Source organism: Cyprinodon tularosa, unplaced genomic scaffold (genome assembly GCF_016077235.1).
Source record: "Cyprinodon tularosa strain WSP-4 unplaced genomic scaffold, ASM1607723v1 ctg267, whole genome shotgun sequence".
Classification (NCBI taxonomy): domain Eukaryota; kingdom Metazoa; phylum Chordata; class Actinopteri; order Cyprinodontiformes; family Cyprinodontidae; genus Cyprinodon; species Cyprinodon tularosa.
In genome coordinates this window covers 774,025-798,086 of record NW_024038971.1, presented here as the reverse complement: position 1 = coordinate 798,086, position 24,062 = coordinate 774,025, and the positions used below count along the sequence as shown (strand labels likewise).

The window sequence follows — 24,062 nt, the reverse complement described above, 5'->3', positions numbered from 1 at the left end:
AACAGTGGTTGTCCAGACAACGATAATAACATCACGCAGCGTGAGTTAGCGTGTCTAATGACCGATGGAGTTTTACCTGATCGATAATAAAACTTGAAAAAAATATGTTTATGTTGAACAAATTAACTGAAAAATAACAGGTTAGCCTCTTTTAGCTCGGTCAGTTAGCCACATTAAGTTACACTACTTTTTAATTTGTATTAACGTTCGTTTCCTACAACGAGAATAACTGTTTTCTTTGTCTAAAACCTCTACAAAAGCCCCTATTTTAGGGTGTCACGCTTGTACTTCCCCGTCCTCAAATCATAATAAAATTAAAGTGAGACTTTTTGTCACCTTGTTAAATGGCAGAGCTCATTCTGTCAGGCAGTTCTTTCCTTAGAGACTGACAATGATTGTTTCAGCTACTTTAGAACGCCAATAACATGTAAAATAATAGCAAATATAGGTAATAATATGTTGAGACTCCAAAAGAGATTAGATCCTTAAGAAACAGGTGCAATGCAGTTTGAGTGGAGTTGCCATTAATTAATGCCATAAGAAGCAGATCTGGTACCTACACCCTCTAGACCCACAGCTAGTTCGTGACAGTCCCTCTTGCGTTGTGGCGTGGAATAATATAGCGCAGACCACGCTTCAATATTGGGCACAAATCAAAAATATCTGCGACAAGCTCACTGCGACACTCTGCTGCCGGGAGTATAAAACAAGCTGGTTAAACCCAGGCCTCCATTGGTTGAAAAATTTGATTTCCATCGATCATTTTTGTCTGATTGTTTTGTCAGAACATTCAACTTTGTACAGAATAAATTATTGAATAAGAATAATTAAGATCTTGGCTGTGTTATTAGTGTTACCTTTATTTTTGGACAATTTGCACAACAGCATGTGATACTCAATGTCAGTAAGTGATGCTTCCTAAGTGGACTGTTTGATTTCACAGAAGTTATATTGCTGTTGTATACATCTTTCCTTTATTTTTTTGAGCAGTGCATAGAAATAGAAACCCCAATAAATTTCCCAAAACCTGGCCACAGAAAATTGGAACAGAAAAGTTATCTCTGCAAGAGGTGATGACATAATTTTGCTTTTTAAGGTTGTTTAAACAGGTTCTGGCATATTTTTTTTCTTCTGCATAGTGTCTTGCAATTTTTATAAGCAAATACAGCAGCTGAAGGGTGGGAAGGACTTTTTAATTTATTGAAATTAGATGTGGACTTACAAAGTATGAGTGTTTGGTGAAAAAAAAAAAGGAAATACAACATTTAATATCCCTTTGGGATTAATGAAATATTGTTTAATTGGATTTACAGAACAATTCTTCATAACAAGGATAACAATATGGAAAACCCTAAACTTCCTCGATATCAGACTGTAGAACAACAAAGCATCTTAGGTTGGAGGCATCCAGGTGCATTACAGTAGATAATTCCAGCCTGTAGCCATTGACATATATGATATGGGGGGAAAAAACTCATAGGAGTAACATTTAATTTTCCTTTAAAAAGAAAATATTTCTTATTGAATATAATTTATTCTATGTGTTAAAGTAATCTAACCATAAGCTAATTTTGCCAAGCAGATACAAAGCAAAGTCATGGCAGGCATGGATTGAAAAGTTCTCTCCTCAAATCACCAAACCACAGGACACTTTATGGGATAAACATTTCCAGGGTTGGACTAAATTAAGTCATAGCTTCAGTTTCAACAAACAGCTTTCTTTCTTGGTCTTCCTCTGGGCCTTTTTGGGGTCTTACAGTCTTTATTTCTTTCTCTCTTCTTAATTTCAGTGGGGTCAAAGTCTAAGTCCTCATTTGCTTTCTGGCTTGATGTCACTCTTTCATTGGTCTCCTCGTCCTCTGTTAGGTCCAAGGATTCCTCACTCTCACACAGCTCCTCTTCATCATCTTCACTGCTCGACTGTCTGCTCTTTGGCTTCCGCTTTCTTCCTTTGGCAGTATCAGTGTTTTTATCTTGTTCCTCTTCAACTGTCGTGTCTTTGATGTTTTTCTTTGGTCTCCTGATGGGTCTGCCTCCTCCACCAGTCCACACCTCCTTTTCTGCAGTGTGATCCTCCTCTACATTTTCATACAATGAGTCTGTGCCTTCATCTCCCTCAGACTCACCTCCAACGGATCCCCCCAGGTTTGTAGTCTTCTCCTGATTCTCAGACTCTGTGTGGAAACGCTTGAGGTGGATCTCCAAGCTTACGTTGTAAATGAAGCCTTTGTTGCAGTGCTGACACTTGTAAGGTCTCTCCTCTGTGTTCATACGCACGTGTATGTTGCTGTGGACTGCTAAAGCCTGCTCGCTGACACACCTCTTCCCACAGATGTTACAAGAGAAGGGCTTAATTTTATACTCACAAATGTGAGGCCCTCTGGTTTCAAAAAACGTTCCACATTCTGTGCAGAGCTCCCTCTGTTTGGGAGCAGACTCCTCAGTGTGTGCGGCAGAAGAATTATAATCCTTATCAGAATCCAAAATCAAAGACTTGTCTTCTGGCTCCCAGTTATCGTCTGATTTCTCAACCTCATCCATCTTGCTGGATTCATCCATCTCCTCCTTGTGATCACTCTCTTCTTTGACAGTTTGGTCTTTCTCTGAGATTGTTGCCGTCTCATCTAAAGATGTTGTCTGTCAAGCACAAAACAGGACAAAAGATGGTCTTAATTCCCAGTTCGAAATTCAATAGAAGCTATACAAAATTTTATATTAACTTTTTTACGCCTCAAATCCTGACAGACCAAGACAGACAAAAAAAAGCATCACTGAGGTTATATTGAAAGTTTGAATAAGCAACCACTGTAGGAGCTAGACTATGTTAATAGTGACTGTGGGAGAGAGCTTCTTTGCTAACTTGTAATTGCTCCATCCTCTAACGCATGCCCAAATGTCCCTGAAATTTAACTTGCCCATAATCTCCAAATAAGGGTATTTGTGAACTGATTGATATGGCTTTTAGTATTAAAAAGCCTCCAGCTTTCTGCCTTTTATGGTGTTCGACTTTATTAAGTTAGTTCTAGATCCAGGTCAGTTCAAACTTGTTAATCATTCCAATGGCTCCATAATCAAGGATCAAGAAAGGATGTCCATACAACAAACGCACAGATATATTTGCCAGTTGCTCTCTCAGATAAAATCTGGTTCCCATGTATTGAAGACATGGACTAAGCCTACTACACCATCACCACCACAGACGAACTTTAGTAAACCTAAATTGACTGTCCAGGTATTTCAAAGAACAGTATTTAGTTATCATTAGTGAGGATGTGCATTGGCTAAAAAAGGTATTGGAATATAAGCTTTTTCAAAGCAGTCTAACCTTATTTAAATGAAACCTTTAACCTGTAAAAGTAACTTGGTTCCACAATGAACTTTGCTTAGATTGGACTTGAAGTTAGAAGCCTATGCCTTCCTCGCCTAAATTCCCCTGAAATCTACATGGTTGTATGCCCCATTTTAACTCAACAGTAACGCATAAGAGGGGCGTTCAATAAGTAATGCCCCTGACCCACTTCCAGATGTTTTATCGAGCTGAAATTCTGCATGTGACGTTATACAAATCTCTATAGATCAAGTACCAAATTACAGCTCTGAACTATTTGTGGTTTCTGACTTACAGGTGTTTGAACTGAGTAAAGTCTGAAAATGGAGCCTGTTGAGTGTTGTGAAGTGATCCGCTTTTTCTATTGGGAAGGACTCACCATGGGAGACTTTTGATCAAATTAAAGTAAATTATGCTGATTATGCCCATTATATGACCTTGCAAAATGTTTTACAAAGTTATTTTATGGGACATTATCACTATAAGTTACTTTCAAATGCAAAAACTCAGATTTGACTCAGTTTTAACAGCAGTAAATCAGAAACCACAGAGCTCAGAGCTGTAATTTGCTATTTAATCTATAGTAGGCTTGTCCCGATCCGATACGTGGATCGGATCGGGACGCCGATATTGGCAAAAAAATGCGTATCGGCAAAGCATGTAAAATGCCGATCCAGACTGCCGATCCAGTTTTTAAAAAAAAATCCGGTCCTTATTTTCCAGTTTCGCCGATTGAAACGATCCATTCCACTATTTTGCGCCAGTGTTTCCCTGTTTTGCATTTTTATTAAAACTTACAGTAATACTTGCACCTTTAACTGTTTACGGTTTTACTGTTCACTGTGCAATTTCAGATTGCTATTCATAATTTTGTCCAGTTTGTGTTTATCTCTTAACAGGTAAGTTTGTTGTTACCAAGCATTGTGTTTTATTCAATCTCACCTAATTCAGCTGGCTAGATGTTATCAAGAGTACTAAAACCCTTTTCAACCCTTTTCAACATGAGTCTTACAACTAAGGCTAAATACTTTAACTTAAACTTAAATACATGCTCGGATAGGCTGGTATCGGCCAGTATCGGTATCGGATCGGAAGTCCAAAAACAATATCGGTATCGGATCGGAAGTGCAAAAACCTGGATCGGGACATCTCTAATCTATAGCGATTTAAAATACCTCACATACAAAATTTCAGCTCAAACATCTGGAAGTGTATATATATATATATATATATATATAAAATAAAATATCTTAGATGTAGACAATTCAGTATGAGTTGTTTCAGTTATGTAGCTACTTTATAAAATATTTATTTTTTAGGAGGTGATGACACCTTTTTCGAAAGCACTCGTAGAAGATATGAGTCAAGAGAAACAGGATTACAATAGATAAAAAACATGTTATGTGGTACCTACCTCTAAAGATATTTCCAGGCATTCTGTTTGGTGATCATCTAAAAAGGCAGAAACGCTTTTTTCACTCAGATTTTTCCACTGTTTACTGTAGCTGCACTGCAGGCACTGCTGGTTCAGGACTAGCAGCGCCCCATGGACAAACTTTTCCGTCTTCACTTTAGATTGACACAAAGGACACTCTGCACTGAACAGCTGGAGAAGCTGCTTTTCACTTACAATATATTTCTTAGTCTTATGAAGCAGGTTGACTCTGAAAAACACATTTATATTGGAGTTTTAGAGATCGATTTTTTAAAACCCTAGACTTGAATAAAAAAAAAAAATAAAATAAAAAATAAAAAAAACATAATAGGCTGACAAATAATTACTATAAAATGTAAAAGAATGAGAGAACAGTTGGAGAGAAACTCACTTTTCCATGATTTCTTGCAGCATTTTACAATAAACTGACTCTGAAGATTCAGAAACTTTGCTTAATGCTGGGCTTCCAGGGGCGCCTGCAAAATAAAGTCAGAAATGAATAAAAACATTCAAGGCAAAGAAGCGATTCTGCACCAGTCTTCAAGTTCTCTCACTTAATGTGGATGTCTCGTCTTTGACCCACGCTGATGATCCTGGGGTTGGACTGTCATGTGGTATTGACTGCTCAAGTTTAAAATCAGCATCTATCGGCTCAATTGTTTCCTAAAAACAAACAAAAACAGTAAAATTCAAGCAAAACAACTATACAGAATAACAGACAACCCCTTAAAGCGACATTGTAAGTTTAGCCACAAGGGACACCAGGTTTTTACTTCCAGGTTTTAGCTTAGCTCTCATGTTTAAGGGGATCTCAGTGGAAGTAAAGCACTGATCATTCAGTGACTGATCCCACCCTGTCAAGTTACAAAGCTTAGTTTTTGAAATAGGCAGCCTGCATGGAGCATTGATATGTACAAAGTGATTTATACTCCAGGGCGCCATATGCTCTCATTAGACACAATGAATGGAACAAATTAACAAGAAAATTTGTAAATAGTGGGGAAAAACAATCCACAGCTGAAGAATCCGGTGTCCCTCAAAATCAGAGTCTGGTTTTCAAAAAAAAAAAAAAAAAAAAAAGAGAGAAAGGTTTGTTGCCTGAATAGTCAAAATTACTGTTGAGTAAAAAAAGCTATCTATCTGCTATCTACAGTATCTATCTATAGTTGATCCTCCTAAAGGTTGGAGCGGAATTACATCGTTAATGATGTCAACCGACTGGGTACTGCTGTGCATCTTAAATAGAAAATGATTGTTTGTTGTTTGTTTGTTTTTCCAAGAAAATTTAAACAGAATGAACTCAGCATTTAAAGAGGCTCTCTTATGTCTGTAACTAACAGAGAGGCCAAGCAACTAAGCCAGACAGCTCAGAGCTGAGAATTTACATTTACAGACCAGGCAGCTGGAAAATCCATGGTCCTTAGAGGGTTAACATCAGTTGAACACTAGTAAATGTTTAGCTGGATATTTATATTACGGTAACTAACTGTCCTTCTCCCTCCATCCTGTAAAGAGATGATCCATCAGCAGCAGCCCCTCTCTTCATCCCTGCCCCCTTTTTGAGTTAAGCAGGTAAGCTATATTATGTTCAGGGACAGGCCAGTTAGCAACACTATAGAGTCTGGGAATTTTTCTCTTTTTAACATTTCAAAAACCTAAATGTTAACTCATTACACATATATACATTTTAAAATTGAAACACATTTTTATTTTTGCTCACTTTTGATCACTATAAAATCAACATGGCCTGCAGTTGTTTATACTGTATCCTGGACAGTTGAAGGTAAACACTGAATTGGCTCCAGCAGCCTGTATTAAAATAACTGTCAGTGTTAAAATTGTTCATTTAGCTTTTAACATTTGGATTGGATTACAACCATTGAAAGGCATCCATTATCTTAATCCTTATATAAACAGCCTGATATCACTGCCCAAAATTCCTGGTGGCACACTGGTTTATACTAACCTGAAAAATAAATTAACACAGAATGAAGTCAGTATTTGGGTAAAAAGTTAAACAGTGTTGCTTTAAAGCAACCTAAATGATAAAGAAATGATTTACCAAATGGGTGGTTGGAGATATAAAACATTCTTTTTACTTGACTTTTGGGCATGGACCATTTTGCAGTCCCTGACAGATGAATGTTCAATACCTCCCCAGATTTTTGCTATTTTTAACTAAAGCTCCCATTAGAGCAACCATAAATGGTGCCTTCAATTATGGCATTATTGCTGCAAAAGTTCATTCTTTGGGAAAGACTAAAAAACATCCAATTACTTGACCAATGTAATTGGAAAAATAGACATTTTCTTCAAAACTTGTACTCCCTAAATGGTGTGTAGCTTGTACACAAAAGGTCGGAACACACTGAATCAGATTTTTGCGTCCGATCTGACAGAAAATTAATTATTATCTTACGCGGTTACAAAGTAAAACACATCGACTTTGGGGGAAATTATGAAATAAAATATTAATCGCACAGGGAAACAGCCAAGTTTTGTAGTCGCACATTGCGTATATCGTAAGGGGCTACAAAAGCCAAACAGCAGTGTGATGAATAAAATTAAGATTTATGTCTGGCAACAAAAGTCTAAACCTCCCAAAAAAATTAACAACTGTGACTGTGAAAAAATGAAGGTAAAATTACACAAACACCTACATAAGCAGTAGTTTGTGGTATCAATAAGATTTAGTTGACAGAAAATGTATGTTTTAGCTACAGCAGCATATCATATTTTGAAGTTTGCCTGCTCTCTCTATAGATTAATTATCTTGGATCTTAAAACTTATTACATAAAACTCGAATGCAGATTTTTTTTTTTTTTTTTTTTTTACATAATATGTAATATGTAAAAATGTAAGTAGTCAAATAGCTACAAATAACACATGCCTTTAACTCTCGTATGTACCACAGAATCCTGGTTATCCCTATTTATTTGTGTTTCTTTAGAACAGCGGTGGGCAATTCCAGTTCCTGAGGGCCGCTGTCCTGCAACTTTTAGATGTTTCATTGGTTCAGCACACCTGAATTAAATAATTAGATGATTGAGAGGACTCTGGAGGAAGTGGTGTGTTGGTGTGTTGGAGCAAGGATGGATCTAAAAGTTGCAGGATATCGGCCCCCAGGAACTGGAATTGCCCACCCCTGCTATAGAACATGCAGCAAGCTACCCTTCACTTCTTTCCCACCACCTTTTAACACTTATGATAACCAGGGATTGCACTGGTTCAATGGGCTGGACTTTATAATATACCTAGGTTTAACTGTACATAAGGAAAAATGCTGAAAATGAAGCTGATGAGAAGAAAAGGGTACAAATATGGAAATCTATGCATTATAAAAACTGGTTGGGACATCGAAACTCAAAAAAGAGAAAAACATCTGCAGAACAAACTTTTCTAGATGGCTTAATGGAATCTCACCTGTTTCACTTCCAGATCAGCAGGCCTATACACTGATGGCACAGCGTCTGTATTCAGCAGAGCGATGCTAGTAGCTGGATTCACTTGGAGAAAGCAGCTAGGTGTGAAGTGTTCAGCACAAACTCTGATGTCAACCCATGAGGATTCTGTAATTCTCTGACCATTTACTAGAAAAAGAAACTGGACCCATTCCAGTCTCTTATCTGGGTCTGCTGGTAGACTGAAGCACTGCACTCCACGACGCCATGAATCACATCTGACCACAGAGCATCTCCTGGATTTAAAGGAGTCATCTGTGTTTTCTCTAAAGGAGGGAGAGAGAGAGAGAGAGAAAGGGGGAGACATGTTAAGTTTCTGCTACCCCTCCTCTACTCCAGAGGGAGTTTAAAGCCTGTATTGGGAAACAATAAAAGCATATATAGTAACGATACATAAAGGACTGCTGACAAAACAAGAGTAAGATAAAAAGATCTGAGAACGAGCCCAAGTCATGAGACCTCCATTAATACTGCTGGTATCCCATACTTTGTATTCTGAATATGGCATGTAATCTTTCTAATAGAATGTTTATCCTGTCTAATACATTGTCTGGAATATGTTTAACTCTAATCACAAACATTTATTTCACTTCCATTGGAATCATGCAGCCCCACAACAATCCTAGAGCAATCTTAGTTTTAACCTTAGAACCGGATCTTTTATCAAAAAAAAAAAATATTCAGATTAAATTGCAAAATCCTGTAATGGCTATAATCTCTGCAGTGGAAAAGGGGCTGGTGGTAATGTTTTAGAACTTCACTCTTAGTCTTAATGAGGTGTTTAAAATCTTAGCTAGAACATTAAATATTCTTTTACAGGTGCAGACTGTACACAAAAAATGTATCTCCATGTCTCTATCAATGAGTACTATGCTCTATATATAGTTTGCATGAATAAATAACTTACACAACTAACCTGTCATGATCAGGAGACTCATTGACACTAGGTCCGGGAGGTGGAGCTGAATCTTTAACCGGTGTAGAGCATACTTGGTTTCTGTGTTCATAGCTGAACAGAAAAAAAAAAAGAAAAGAGCATATTAAAAAAAGATCAAATGCAAACATTTCCCCAAATACTTGATGCAATGACAAAAAAAAAAAAAAAAATCCCTAAACATTTATAGTCCCTCACATTCTCAGGACTTGCTGCCCATGATAAGAGGCACAAACAATGAAGGAATTCCTGGTAAATGAATTTTTTCCCATTTAAATCTTAATCTGTCTCCCGATTATTTCAAACATCTGAAATATTATGTTCCATCCAAACCTTATCAAATAATAACTAGACCTCTCTAAATACCACAAAGGAGCTACAAACAAGAATCACGTTAGTGGAATGCCTGTTTTGATATATTTGATCAATATATATGTGAATACATTTGCTTATATGATATTTGAGCAAATGTATTTTTCCAAAAGTTGTTAGAAAGGGGTGAGACCTAAACAGATCAAAAATAAATATTCAGGATGTCCATCATGGAAAGACAAACCAATAATAAAAAAACGACAAAAAAAGTTTAGATGAGTAAACTCTTATACTCCTTTTACTCATGTAACTAGCTAGTGCTCATTTACTGTCGGAAAGCTCTATAAAGGAAATTTCGCATCGTATACACTGTGTATACAAAATGACAATAAAGGTTGTTAACTATTTGTCAAAATAGTTAAGCACTGCATTCCAATAAGTTACCACATATAGAAATGAGACCGTGTAACAAAAAACATTTATGACCATTGCTGTTGCATGATGAGAAATTTTTTTTACACATTTTGTGACCATGAGTTAAAACTGTTTGATTGTTTAGCTATTAAAAAAAAATCTAAATTATTCCAAAAGGTATTTTCACGACCATAAGGCGCACCGTACTAAAAAGTGCAGTCTCAGTTATGTGTGCCAGTACTGTACTGTACAACAGTAAACGACGCCTTTTCATACCCCGTTGTGTGCATCGCTACCGTGCTGGTCCCCTTCTTCTCCACCGTGTGATTCACCGGGATGTCGAAAGTGAGCGGCACCTCGTCCATGTTGGTGATGTGGCTTGGCTGGAAAAGTTTGTCGGCGATGTGTTGGCTGCAGTAGGAGTGGAAGCTCGCCAGCTTTTCATTATAATCCACCGGACGTTGCTGCGCTACTGTATTCCTGGTCCGGATGGAAAAATGGCACCGTTTCATAAAACGAAAGCACCACGATGGACCTCCTTGAAAATGTTCAATTTTCATTTCTTCCGCTAGCGTTACGGCTTTCCGTCGAACAGTGACCGTCGAAACGCTGGCCCCACTCGTTCTTTGCTCGATGATCCACCGCTCGAGTCTTTCCTCCAACTCGGGCCACCTCGCCTTATGTCCGCGGAAACTCAGCTGCGTCTTCTTCACCTGTTTGAGTTTGTTTTCCAGCTTCCTCCACTTGCGAACCATTGATTCATTAATCTTGAATTCTCTCGCAGCTGCTCGATTTCCATGTTCCTCTGCGTAGCTGATAGCCTTCAGTTTAAACTGGGCTTCATAGGCGTCTCTCTTTGCCATTTTCAGGGCAACAATGTTCTGCAAAAAGCACATACCTGTTATTTTATACACAAGCCACGCCCACACTCCCCCCTATAACGTTCTCATGGTGGTCTCAACAACGTCCGCAGTAACAACACGCAGGGCGCGCCGCACATTTTGAGGGGGGGGGAAAGACGTGTAGATGCGCCTTATAGTCGCGAAAATACATAATACAATAACCATTAAAGAGAAGTATACTACCATATTTTAAATAAAATTCTTGAAATGTCACTAAAGAGTCTTAAAAAATTCAACAGATGCACCAATAGGACTAAAATGATTTTTTTCACTATAAGATGTCGTAACATCCATAGTATCTATGTGGAGAAAAGCACTGGTTTATGAAAGTTAGTTTTGGGGGGCATTTTATAAAATTGTATTCGAAAATAAAAAGGAAATTCAGGTGTACTAATTTAGGGAAAATAAAAGTTGGTATAAAGTTCTAGATAAAGATTTCTTAATGGCTTTGGCCAATTTATTTTGAGGCTATTATTGAAGGTGTTTAAAGTTAAGAGCAGCTGTCGTTATTCTGCCCCTCACTATAAATTAAATATCATCTGGTCCTTATAAGACTTTACTGTGAGCATGGAGGGATGGAGTAGCATGTTAGATGGGATATTTCCTCAGCTTTAGTGAGAAAAGTCCTCTCAAATGCAAATCTCTTTGAAACCATTTTTTATCATTTTTTTTATTTATGTCAATGGTTAAAATTGTAATTTCATCTGGCCTCCTTATCTTTAGTGAGGACAATTTCTTAAAAAAAAAAAAGCGTCTTTTACAGGTGTCACAGATAGGAGCGTTGCAACATTTAGGAGCATGCAATTCACATTTCTTTACATTTTAAAATTTTATTATATTTACATTTATCAGGTCAATAGCTGGAAGTATTTGAGACTGTACTTTTTTGCCAACAACTCTGTCATCTGAGGCTGAAAGGGAGAAATCCCTGCCTGCAATTTGACTCAGCAATCCATCTTAATGCATTGTTTTGAGAGAACTAAGATAAAAAAAAAAAAAACCTTATCTAATATAAGAAAAATTATTTATAGGGTGAAATATTTCAGTGAAAATAAGAGGATTGATTACATTTGCAGGGAACTTCCAAGTCATTTGTACATAATCAACATTTTCTCCAGTCTTCTACATTCATGTCAAATACTTAAACCACCAAACCTCACAGAGGGAATGAAACCTATTGCATAACAATTTATTTAAATCTGTCACCTCGTTACAGTATTAGCTTCCACTGTTAATTTTTAAGTTAAATGTTTTTCATTTGAGAAAAATTACAACTTTTGTGATTATAGTGTCTTCAGTTCAAACAAGTGGTTTGGAAATGTCTAATTTAAGCCATTTAGCCAATGTGCTACCATTTCTTTAATTAGTGAATCTGTGATTCAGCTCATTGTCTCCTGAAGAAGGCAGCATACCTGCATTTAGCTTCATTACTTCCACCTTTAGGTGAATAGCTACACCTGTTAAGCCTGGCTTGTCGTCTGTGAAACTGATGAAGCCAGGACCTAGTTATCATGCTATGTCAAGCCTGACTTTATCCCTTATCCTGGATTTCTGAATTCAATTTTTTCGTAAAATAGGGCACTGAATTATGTATTCAAAATTAGCAACACAGAGTTAGCCTAGCGTCAAAATTGATTAATACATCTTGCATATCATGAATACATGTTTGCCATGTTTTTAATACAGTCAGAACACTAGACAAGTCAATAATTACTCATTATGTTTCACATGTACAGGCTGTGATGAGCAGTTTTAATGGAAAACCAGTTTATTTAAAAATAAACTTTCTAGAAAGCTGTTACAAGTTCTGAGGAAAATAAATAAATCATTGTTCTCCTTGTGAAGGTTTGATCCCAGACGGCTCATTCTCTTAGTGGGTAAATTGCTTTTTCTTCTGCTTCTTTCCATTTAATTTTCTATTTTTCACAGCCTTTAATTTAAAGTTTTTAGGGCGTCCAATAGGCCTTCCTGTGCTCCTTCTTTTAGATTTAGATCTATAAAATCCCTCCGTCTGCATCTCATCATCTGTCCCCTCTGCATCATAATCGCTGACTTCTTCTTCTTCTTCTTCACTGTCACTTTCTTCTGTGCTTTTTCTGAACCCATTAGATTGAGTGCGATGTCTGTCACTTTCCTGGCTGCTTTTTGTATCTTTTTTTTGTTCTGGTGCAGAGTGTGCAGCGTGGTAACGCTGCACGTGGTTTTTCAAGCTCACATTGTGAGTGAAGCACTTCTCACAATGCTGACACTTGTAAGGCCGCTCCCCTGTATGCAGGCGCATGTGGGACTTCAGATGACTCGACTGGTTGAAGCCACGCTGACACACTGAGCACTTGTACGGTTTTTCTCCAGTATGGGTCAATAAATGTCTCTGAATGGAAAGAGCACGGAGAAACTCAACGCCACAAAAGCGACACTTTAACTCTATCGTTCCTCTGTGATTCTCCAAGTGGATTCTGCGCTCCTTGTTCGTGGCAAAGGTCTCTGAACAGTCTGGGCATTTGTACGGCTTCCCTTGGGTTATATGCATCTGCTCATGTGCATATTTTTCCGCTTTTAACTTGAATGTAACATTGCAGAACTTGCAATGAAACTCGTAGTCCTCATTATGGATTCTGCTGTGAAAATTCAGAGCCACCTGGTTGACGCATCTTTTTCCACAAATATAACAGCAGTAGGGCTTCACCTTGTGCTCACATGTGTGAGGTTTCCGTTTATCGAAGAATCTTCCACAGTCTGTACAGAGCTGATTGTGTATGGGAGTGAGTGAGAGGTAATCACAGTACTCAATATAGTCTGTAGAATCATTGTTTTGTTTAGCAGGAAATAATTTTACAGGGAAAACACCCAGCGGAGGTTTCCATTCCTCATCTGAATCCATTTCACTCGGATCACAGGATTCTGGTGATTCAATGACAGCAGAGGTCTCAGGAGACTCTGCAATATGGCTGCCGGTTTCATCTTTTGCTGCAGCCTGTGGTGAAAATAAAATTTATAGGTGAACGTTTAATAGCAAAAGGGAAAAATGAACCATACAATAAAATCTTAAGACCATGAGCATAAATGGACTCATTTTGATAGCATAAAAATAAACAAAAAAAGGCACCAATTTTCAGAAAAGCTAGGATTAATTTGAATATTTATTTGTTTTATTTATTTGTTTAATCAGCCTTTCATTAGGATATGTGAGACGATGATTTAATGGTTCCACAGGTTTCTTTTTACTAAAGGGGGCTAAGCATTTAACTGAGGGTGCTATGAAGCATCCTTTGTGTTTAGATTGTTTTTATGCACACAGATGTAAACAGAAACAGAGGTACACACACTCTTCTTAAATCTACAGAAGTCAACAATAAGGTTGATAGGAAATAAGTGGTTAATGGTTAAATTAATTCAGTACAGCATTTTATTTGTTTATCTTTCAACTCTTCCCTTTTATGTTATTCTTGTACACTTTTCTCTGGTCCACATTTGTGTGACTATTTTTTCTATAATCTTTTTGCTGCTGTAAACCCCAGAATATCCCCATTGGGGGACAATAAAGGGATTTTCTATTCCATTCTATTCTATTCTAAAAGAAGTATGTAGAGTCTATTGTCGTATATAAACTGTTATAAGCAATTTGCTGTATTTTATTGTATTTTAGACCTGGGAAAATAAAATAGAGTAATTCATCATGAATTTATTAACAGCGTTTGGTTAAGTAGATGTAAGATTATTAATATGTAAATTAATAATACATGTTGAGTTACCTAGCAGTAGCCACAGTCCTTAACTAGCAGTAATTTATAGAATGCATCAGTGGAATATTAGAGCACAAATGTGACCGATCTAGGACGTATTATGGAAAGCTCTCTGCCTACTCGCGATGACCTACTCGCCCCACATGCTATTTTCAAGTTAAATCAAAGTTGAAGAAACCACTTGTTATGGTTATAATAGAGATAGAAATATTTGAACTGCAAAAAAAAAATTAAATAATGACAGAAAAAGACAGAACATTAATATTCATGAGTTTTAAGTAATTTAATTGACCTTTAAAAATACTAACTGGGGCTGGACATTTTATATCACTATAGAGGAGGGTTTTTTTATGCATTTAAACGTTTTTTCAATCTAAAGTAAATTTCTATTTGGAACTGGTTGTATTGTTCAAGGATAATATCACAACAACAATAACTTCCAAGGAAAAGTATTAGTCTAAATTGTTTTCCCAGGTGTAGCTATAGGACCTCCTAGCGGCCACTGGCAGCGCTGCAGCCACAATTAAGTGTGGGCAGATTTATTTTATTATTCCGAATGTTAACTTGGTAAATAAAATGAAAATGGTCTTATTCTAGAAACACGTTTATAATAATATTGAAGAAAATATGTCAAAGTGTAAGATAAATGCAGAGGATGAGACAACAGGAGGAGTTAGAGGAGCACATACCTTCAATTCATAGCTCTCCTCGGTTCCCATATGTGTGCGCAGCGATGGGACCACACCGGGTTTCAACTGGACTGTGTCCGCAACATTAATCAGACAGTCGCCTGTGAAGTGCTCGCTACAAACAGATATATCAGTCCATGACGACTCTCTAAAACGCTGCTCGTTAGCTTTAGCTAAAAACATGACCCATTGCTGTCTCTCCTCTGGGTCCTCTGGTAACTTAAACCGCGGCGCACTGCGAGGCGATGAATCACATCCAGCAACGGAGCACATCCCGGATTTAAATTTGGTTGCTGTGACTCTTAAATAGCCTTTTGAAAACTCTTTACTATAAACAATGTTTTAAGCGGATGCTGCATTTTTCTTACAGCTGCAATTAGCTGCTTCTTCTTCTTTTTTTTATGGCGGTTGGCAAGCAACTTATTGATGTGCATTACCGCCATCTACTGGAATGGAGCGTTGATAAGGACGCTGTATATAAATTCTCCCACAAAACAACAACAACAAAAAAGCTGCATTTAGCTTCTTCTTCTTCTGTTGGTAGTTTATAGCGGTTGAAAAACTAATTGTAGCGCATCAGCGCCACCAACTGATATGGAAGTGAACAAGTAAACAGAAAGCAAGACTCACCCCCAGAAAAAAAATGGGTTGGCTGATTTTTAAGAAGAGATTCTATTATATCTGCGGTGTGGGGACTATAAATCTGATGGGATAAAAAGCATTGAGAAGTCATGGAGAGGCATTGTCACTGGTTAATTTAAATAATGAATATAATGCCGAATTCTTATTCCAGGAAAATGGACAGATTATATATAATATCCCAAAAACATTGATCAATTTAGTTCAGGGTTGGCTCAGTAATATCCCAGTTCCTAAACTTAAAAATACAATTATTTTTTCCTATAAAAAAAATACTCCAAAAATTATATCCATGCATTGAGAACCAAATATCTGAAATTTTCTAATTCACCTTAATATACAGATTCATTTCAAAACTTTCAATTACCGTATTTTCACGACCATAAGGCACACCGTACTAAAAGGAGCAGTCTCAGTTATGTGTGCCATTTCTGTATTTAACACACACATAAGGCGCACCGGACTATAGGGCGCGTTTTTTTATATACAGGTACATGTCCTCTACTACCTTTAAATACCTCTACTGCGTATTTAAAAATATAGCAGGCCCAAAACTGAATATGATTGTGCTTTATTCATGTATTTATTACAAAGTATTAATCAAACCTGGGAGCTGGCCGTGAGACAGACACATCCCAGATGATACAGAGCGCTGTGGTCACTCCTAAATTAACTTAAAATCCTGAAACCTGCCGACAGAATATGTTCGCTTTTATTACCGGTATCCTGGTGCCTGCAGTTTAAATTATTTAGATGAAAAACACCTGCCAGCCACCACGGTGAACCCGGAGGCTGCCCGGCCTACAGGCTGCTGATGAACGGATTCCTACTGTCGGTGTACTGCTGGTATGTCGGGGTCTGAGCGCCTCCGACAGAAATAGTATAGGCAGGATGATAATCTGGATGAACTGACTGCAATTATTAAGTTTTCAGGTGGACTTTCTCACTTAAAAACATATTAAAACTACTTTATTCCCACTGATCACAGCAAATATAGCTGCAAGATTTAGATTATTTAGATGAAAAACATCTGCCAGCCGCGGTGAACCCGGCCCAGAGGCTGCTGTTGAATTAAGTTTTCAGGTAGAAAAATAGAGCGGGAGCAAAACTGAGTATGTTTGTGCTTTATTCATGTATTTATTACAAAGTATTAATCAAACCCATCAAAGTCATCATCCTCTGTTTCTGAATTAAACAGCTGCGCTAAATCAGACATGCCAGTTTCCCCCTCTTCGCTGTCAGAGTCACTTTCCGTGCAGCGCGGCTCCTCAGAAATAATGCCGGCTTTTGCAAAAGCTTGAACAACAGAGCCAGCAGACACGTTAGTCCAAGCATCTACAATCCATCCGCAAACTGTGGCGTAACTTGCCCAGCGCTGCCTTCCAGTTTTCCTGAAACTGTGGTCTCCGTCTCTCATCCATCGCTCCCACGCCGCTCGCAGCCTTACTTTGAACGGCCGCTTCACACCGATGTCGAGCGGTTGAAGTTCCTTTGTCAGACCCCCGAGATAACGGTGAGCACAGCGTTTATTTTTTTTCACCACGTTTTTCACATCAGCTGTGAGATGGGCAAGCATGGAGTCACATATTAAAAGCGATGGTGATGCGTGGAAAAAACCACCTGGTCTCCTCACATACACCTGCCTCAGCCACGCTTTCATCATCTCCTCATTCATCCAGCCCTTTCATTTGCTTTAATATCATATGTCATCAGAGCGCTGTGTCTGTCTCGCTGTGAGCTCCCAGATCAGCTTCTCTGATTCGTTGATGCGGCGCTTCCAGCAGCAAAACTTCAATTTTTCCATCTCGAGCAGCAGCTGCGCCTGCTGCTCAAAACGCGCTGCGGGACCTTTTGCTGCGTCTATACGCTCGTCAACAGTTGACTTTGCATGTAAACTCGCTGCTTCTGCTGCACCTGCTGCGTCCGGTTAACAGCGAGCACAGCATTAATTTGTTTCACCATGTTTTTCACATCAGCTGTGAGATGGGCACGCATGGAGTCAGATTAACAGCGATGGTGTGGTGATGAGTGGAAAAAAAAACACCTGGTCTCCTTACATTCACCTCCCTCAGCCACTCACTCGCAGTTGCAACACACATAGGGCGTACCGCACCAAAGGGCGCACCGCACATTTTGAGGGAAAAAAAAGACTTATAGTCGTGAAAATACGGTACCTTTATCCTTCCAACCAAGTCATACAATTCAAATTAAATTCACTGTAGATAAATGTCGTCTATGTGAGCAAGAAGAGGAATTAACTCATCAACTTTTTTGTTTTTGTATTATAGTAAAACTAAAACATTTTTATCCTCAGCTCATAACTGGTTGCTCTCTAAATCCTTAACATAAAAGTTCTCACCCCTCCGCAATGAAATTTGATATTATTGCCCAAGATAAACAAATAGAATTTATAATTAGTAATATAATTATTATGGTCAAATTTTTCATACACAAATGTCATCTTTACAAAACTCTCTCTACAATCATAGCATTTAAAAATGAAATAAATATACATGCTTTGTCCTTAAAGAAAATGTCTACCACCAATGCCTAAAGACTATGCCTTTATGTCTGAATGTCATCCTTAATTACCCATTACATCTTATTCTTTCTTTTTCAATCTAGCGATTGTTCCTTGTTAATGTTTCTATCTTTATTTGATGATCTGATTTACTATAGCATAAGTTTTATTAAATTTTCTTTATTGCTATTTTGCACTTTGCTTTACTAAGTTTTTTTTGTTGTTGTTGAATGCAAGATATTTTGCAGATACATTTTTATATGAGGGGGCCATGGAGAAGATTGTTTTGAAAGCTCTGACTGGAATATGTTCAAAGCTGCAGCAACCTATGACAACATATTAAATATAGATGAGTATGCCATGACTGTGTCAGCCTACATCGATAAGTGCATTGAGGACATCAGCATCACAAAGAACATCACCAACCAAGCTAACCAACGACCCTAGATGAATGGAGAGGTTCGGAAATCACTAAAAGCACGAAACTCAGCTTTCAAGTCTGGTGATAAGGTACTAAGAGGCACTCAGAACAGCACATGCCAACTTGAACCATGCAACCAGATCAACGAAACAGCAACTTTTCACAGCCAGAAGATCCAGGATCTTTTCCACGACGACAGCAACACCAGGAGCAGCAAACACTGACTTCCTAAATGAACTAAACACATTTTTGGAAGGTTTGACGCACTAAACAGCACTCCAGCAGTGAAAGCTGTTCCACACCAGGGGTAGGAGGCCCTCAACCTGGACGTAGCTGAAGTGAGAAAGACTGAGGAGATTCAATCCAAGGAAGGCCCAGGGCCTGATAACATACCTGGACGGGTGTATAAGGAGTGTGCAGATCAGCTGGCTGGTGTCCTCACAGACATTTTTAACACCTCGCTGGACCAATCCATACTGCCAGCATGCTTCAAGTCTGCCACCATCATTCCAGTCCCAAAAAAGCCTCACGTCACCTCACTGACTCCAATCATGATGAAGTACTTCAAAAAGCTGGTTAAAGAACACATCATCTCCAGTCACCTGGAGGAGAAGAACACCTACAGTGGATGCTGTTCCTGGACTTCAGTTCAGCTTTCAACACCATCATCCCACAGAATCTAATAGAAAAAATGGAACAGCTGGGATTCAATACACCCCTCTGCAATTGGCTACTAGACTTCCTCACCAACAGACCTCAGTCAGTCCGGGTCAGACAGAACACCTCTGATCACCACCATCTCATCATCCTAAGCACAGGCTCCCCTCAGCCTGAAACATCATCAATGACCCCTCACACCCCCACCATGGACTGTTCTCCCTGCTGTCATCTGAAGAGGCTTTGCAGCATTCAATGCAGATCCAGCAGATTCTGCAACAGTTTCTTCCCCACCGCCATCAGACAGCTGAACTGTTCAGAAAACTCTAAATCATGTCACATACTCTGCATCACACTGATAACACCAAACCGAAACACTGCATAATTGCACCATGCATATTTAACGCTCTGAACTTCCATATCAATGCATGTTTTTTTTTCTCCCACACTGTTTCCATCTGATCACTGCTGCACTTTAAATGGAAATGAGAGCTGTACAAAACGAATTCTGGTGCAACAAAAGTTGTCTTTCTATATATATATACTTTAGATTTACTTATATCTTTCTATCCCATTTATATCAATAAATTTTCACCAATTTCTGAAATGAATCGGCCTCTTCACTTAAAAAAAATGCACCAGCATAAGCCCGTACCTGCTCCTGATAGGGAACGCCCGTTAAACCTGCGCGTGCCCATTTCTCACCGTGTCACTAGCAGTGATGTGAAATGCATTTCTCCAAATAGCCAAACTTTACCTGTCGAGTAGAAATGTCGCAACCGACGCATCAGTGGGAAGCCCGACCTGCGCTTTCAATGTTCGCCATCGTGTGAAAGAAATTCCCAAAAACACTCTGGTCTTGTTTCTCTCTTCTGAGGCCTTTCTCTTATTTTCATAAACCTCATAGACAGTTTTTCTCTTACGACCCTCGGCCATTTTCAAAGAACCGCGATGAGAAAGGCGATCCGTTTTAGTTTTGTTTGTAGCTGAAATGGGCGGAGTTTCGTGGGAGGGTACGATTGTTTTATGTCAGGCGTACACCGGTAGGTAACACGCCACAAACTGTAACATGTATAACATATATACTTATATGAAATTCTCAGCAATAAATGTTTATTTTCTATATATCATTTCATTAATTATCATATATATTGTTGTTTTTATAGGGGGAAAGACATATGCCTAAAACGTTTTTTTTTTTTTTTTTTTTTTTTTTACACTTCATGCCAACTTTCTTCTTGGCTATTATAAACTGTCCAGTTTAAACTGTCACCAATACTGTATTCACAAAAAGCTAAATCTGAAAAGTTGTCAGGTAGATACTCTCATTTTTTAAAACATAAAAAAACAATACCTAAAACATGTATCAGTATTTATTTTATTCCACTAGGTGGCGCTATTAATCTTCAAGTTATGGTTAAATCGGTCATTTTTGACCAGAACAGTGTTAGAAGGTTATACTATGTATGGAGAGCATCCATTCACCATCTTCATCTCATTTTTGACGTAGGTGGCATTTAGAGGCTTTTGCATCTGAACCCTTCATATGTCATTTTATGGGGACATAAACAGTTGATAATTGTCCTTCAAATAAATTTAAACTTTCTAATAAGTCTGATCAGCTAAACTTCCAATGATCTAACCTGGAGGGCCCTGGCTCACGCTGATTTTCAGGAGTTTCAGCAGGGGAGTTGGGTGGTGTCTCTGACTGTAGCAAAGCACTGGTCCTGTTTCTGGCTCTGGTTTGTCTTTTTGCCTCTCTCCATTTCCTTCTTTTTGCCCTCTTCACTCTCTCACTGAGCTCATTGACACCCTTCTTCTTTCCAGTCTCTCTGTCTTTTTTCCATTTGACCCTTTCTTTTTCAAGGTACTTTCTTCTTCTGTCTGGGTCAGCATCACGACGTTCCCGATATCTCCTTGCTATCTCAGCTCCTTTTGATCTCATTCCTTGAAAAAGACGATTCAAAATGTTCCGTTACACATTTTAATTGGCAGTCCCTGTAAAATAGGCTTGCCTTATCAAACTAGGCTTGGTGATACCGATATCGCCAAAAAAATTGTCAAATTTTACTAAGTATAGCATGTACTGTTATAAAATGTGTGTAATAGGTGTTGTAATATGTGTAACATTATCAGCATGTGGTCTTAACTATGCACATGCCCTTCCTGTCTTAAACCATGTCCACCCTGTCAGCAAGCCTTCCATGACAGGGTGGACATTTTTGGCTAATCTTAGCATTTAATGAGCACATGGTGGACCTTCACTTAGCAACATGCTACAGTCAGCAAGCTGAGTATGTACTATTTTACAAATATATTTCAAAGTTTTGATAGGTTTTTCTATCAATTGATATTTCACTATGACAGAGTGGACATGTTAAGCTTGACAACATCCAACTACACACATAATATGATGAAAATTAAGAAACAAGTGTAAATACTTACTCTGCAACTCGCCACTGCTTCAGCCTCCATTGAAGAAAGAAAAAATGCTTGTACTGATGTCACTGAAAACGTCAGTGGGTTTCTTAAAGGGACAGTTACCCCATAATGACAGGGTGGACCGCAATTTCAGGGACACATGCAAAATGTTCAATATATTTATGAAAATACAATATACATGAACAAAATCACTTGTTTTATCAAATAACTTATTGTGGACAATAAAACCTTGTAAACATTTTTTTGGTTTAGTATCATTTAACCACTTATTACACACACTTGTAGTTAGCCGAGCAGTGTATGGGACATACCCAAATCACGTACATCCAATAAAAACAAATTGTATAAAATGAAGGAAACAAATTTTAAGAGAATTGTCATTTTACTGATATGTGTGCAAGTGTTTGGCCACTTATAATAAGACCTCAGACTTTCATTATTCTGCTACATTTTCATGATGACTGAGTGAGTCTGATGAGGACACCAAAGGTACTTCATAGTGATATTGACTCATTAATTTTCCCCCCTAAATGTCTTTATTCTTATGTAGAGGTTAAAAGTATGTATGTAATTAAATCATAAAGTGCTTTTGGATAACAAGAAAACACATTTGTACACAAAATTTTAAAAGATTTTACTTCTTTTTCAAATTTCGGAGTTGCATACTATCAAATAGATTTCAATATTAGACAAAAAACATGAATACAAAATGTAGTTTAATATTTCTTTTTCATCTAATAAGTAAATTTGCCTTAAAAACAAAGTTTAAATTTCACTCACAACACCTATGCACTGGGTGTAGAATGAATAGATAGTTCAAATAAAACATGACTGAAAACAATGTGTTGCATCAAAATGCAACACACAATCCTCCTGATCTAAAGAATTTTTAAAAGACGATGAGATACTAAAACATGGAATAGTGAGAAAGAGACAGAAGCCTACCAAATGACTCCAAGAATGTAAACATAACTAATCTACGAGCTGGCTTCACTAGTTAAACTCTCATGTTTAACAATAGGAAAACTGGATAGCTTAAGAGATAAGAAAACACAAGGAATGTCTGATGTATTACTTCTGCCACTTTTCAGAGAATATTACACCAACAGACTAACACATGTGGCAGTGTGTGATTGTCTTTGGCTGCTTTGCTCCTTCAATTACTGGATGGCTTAGACTCAAACAAATTTTATTGCCATTTTTTATACACAGAGTGTATACAAAACAAATTTCCTTTTGTACAGCTTTTAGACAGTGAACAAGCAGCAGCTTAGCAATGAATTAAAATTTTCCTTCAATAAAGTGCAGCAGTGATCAATTGTAAACAGTGTGGGAGAAAAAAAATTAGGGCAAAAGCGCATTGATAAGGAAGTTCAGAGCATTTCAAGACAAAAATATGGTGCAAGTATGCAGTATTTTGGTTTGGTGTGATGCAGTGAGTCAGTGACTTTATTTAGAGTTGTTTTTTTTTTTTCAACAGCAGTCTGATGGCAGTGGGGAAGGAGCTGTTATGGAATCTGCTGGTCCTGCATCGAATGCAGTCCATATTGGGGGTGTGAGGGGTCGTTGATGATGTTACGGGCTTGTGACACGCAGCAGTGGGATGATATGTCTTTTATGGAGAGAAGCGGAGCCCCGATGGTCTTCTCTGCCATTGTCACCACTCTTCTCACTTTCTTCCAGTCTGATGCGCTGCAGCCTCCACACCACACAGTGAGACAGCTGATCAGAACGCTCTCTATGGTGCTTCTGTAGAAGGTCCTGATGAGGGTGGGGGCAGGTGAGCTGTCCTCATCAAGTACAAGCACTTTTGTGCCCTTTTGACCAGTGAGATGGTGTTGACTTGTGTATTGACTTGTCAAGATTAAAAATGGAAGTAGAATTCTGCTCTACACCAGCAGGTGCTGAAGAAAAAAATTGGGTAGCAGTTCATGACCTTTAGCTCAAGTACCCCAATTACATTGTCAGAAGCACAGAAGCAATTCCTCTGAATGGTTTGGAAATAATGTTATTCACAATTTATTTCACTGTGTTAACTATTAATAAGAGCTTTGGTCATTTAATAATGTTATTTTTGTCAGATCTAAAAATCTGTTTGATTTGCCAAAGAGTGACATGAGCGTCAGAATGGCCCCTGAACCAAAAATTTGGCTCCTGAAACAA

At 38.1% G+C, this 24,062-nt stretch overlaps 2 protein-coding genes across 2 annotated transcripts; both read right to left on the bottom strand.

Annotated features, from left to right (window-relative positions):
* Nucleotides 1–1,264: 1,264 nt before the first annotated feature.
* Nucleotides 1,265–21,924, bottom strand: LOC119786134 (ras-responsive element-binding protein 1-like). Its single transcript, XM_038289243.1, has 8 exons — nucleotides 21,903–21,924; nucleotides 10,162–10,766; nucleotides 9,142–9,234; nucleotides 8,188–8,491; nucleotides 5,318–5,426; nucleotides 5,155–5,239; nucleotides 4,743–4,992; nucleotides 1,265–2,637 (listed from the first exon to the last, which is right to left on the bottom strand). Exons 2-8 carry the CDS (start codon nucleotides 10,746–10,748, stop codon nucleotides 1,705–1,707), a joined length of 2,361 nt encoding a protein of 786 aa, XP_038145171.1. The 5' UTR covers nucleotides 10,749–10,766; nucleotides 21,903–21,924; the 3' UTR covers nucleotides 1,265–1,704.
* Nucleotides 12,366–16,257, bottom strand: LOC119786136 (zinc finger protein 227-like). The gene is made up of 2 exons (XM_038289246.1): nucleotides 15,220–16,257; nucleotides 12,366–13,761 (listed from the first exon to the last, which is right to left on the bottom strand). Exons 1-2 carry the CDS (start codon nucleotides 15,490–15,492, stop codon nucleotides 12,658–12,660), a joined length of 1,377 nt encoding a protein of 458 aa, XP_038145174.1. The 5' UTR covers nucleotides 15,493–16,257; the 3' UTR covers nucleotides 12,366–12,657.
* Nucleotides 21,925–24,062: the final 2,138 nt, after the last annotated feature.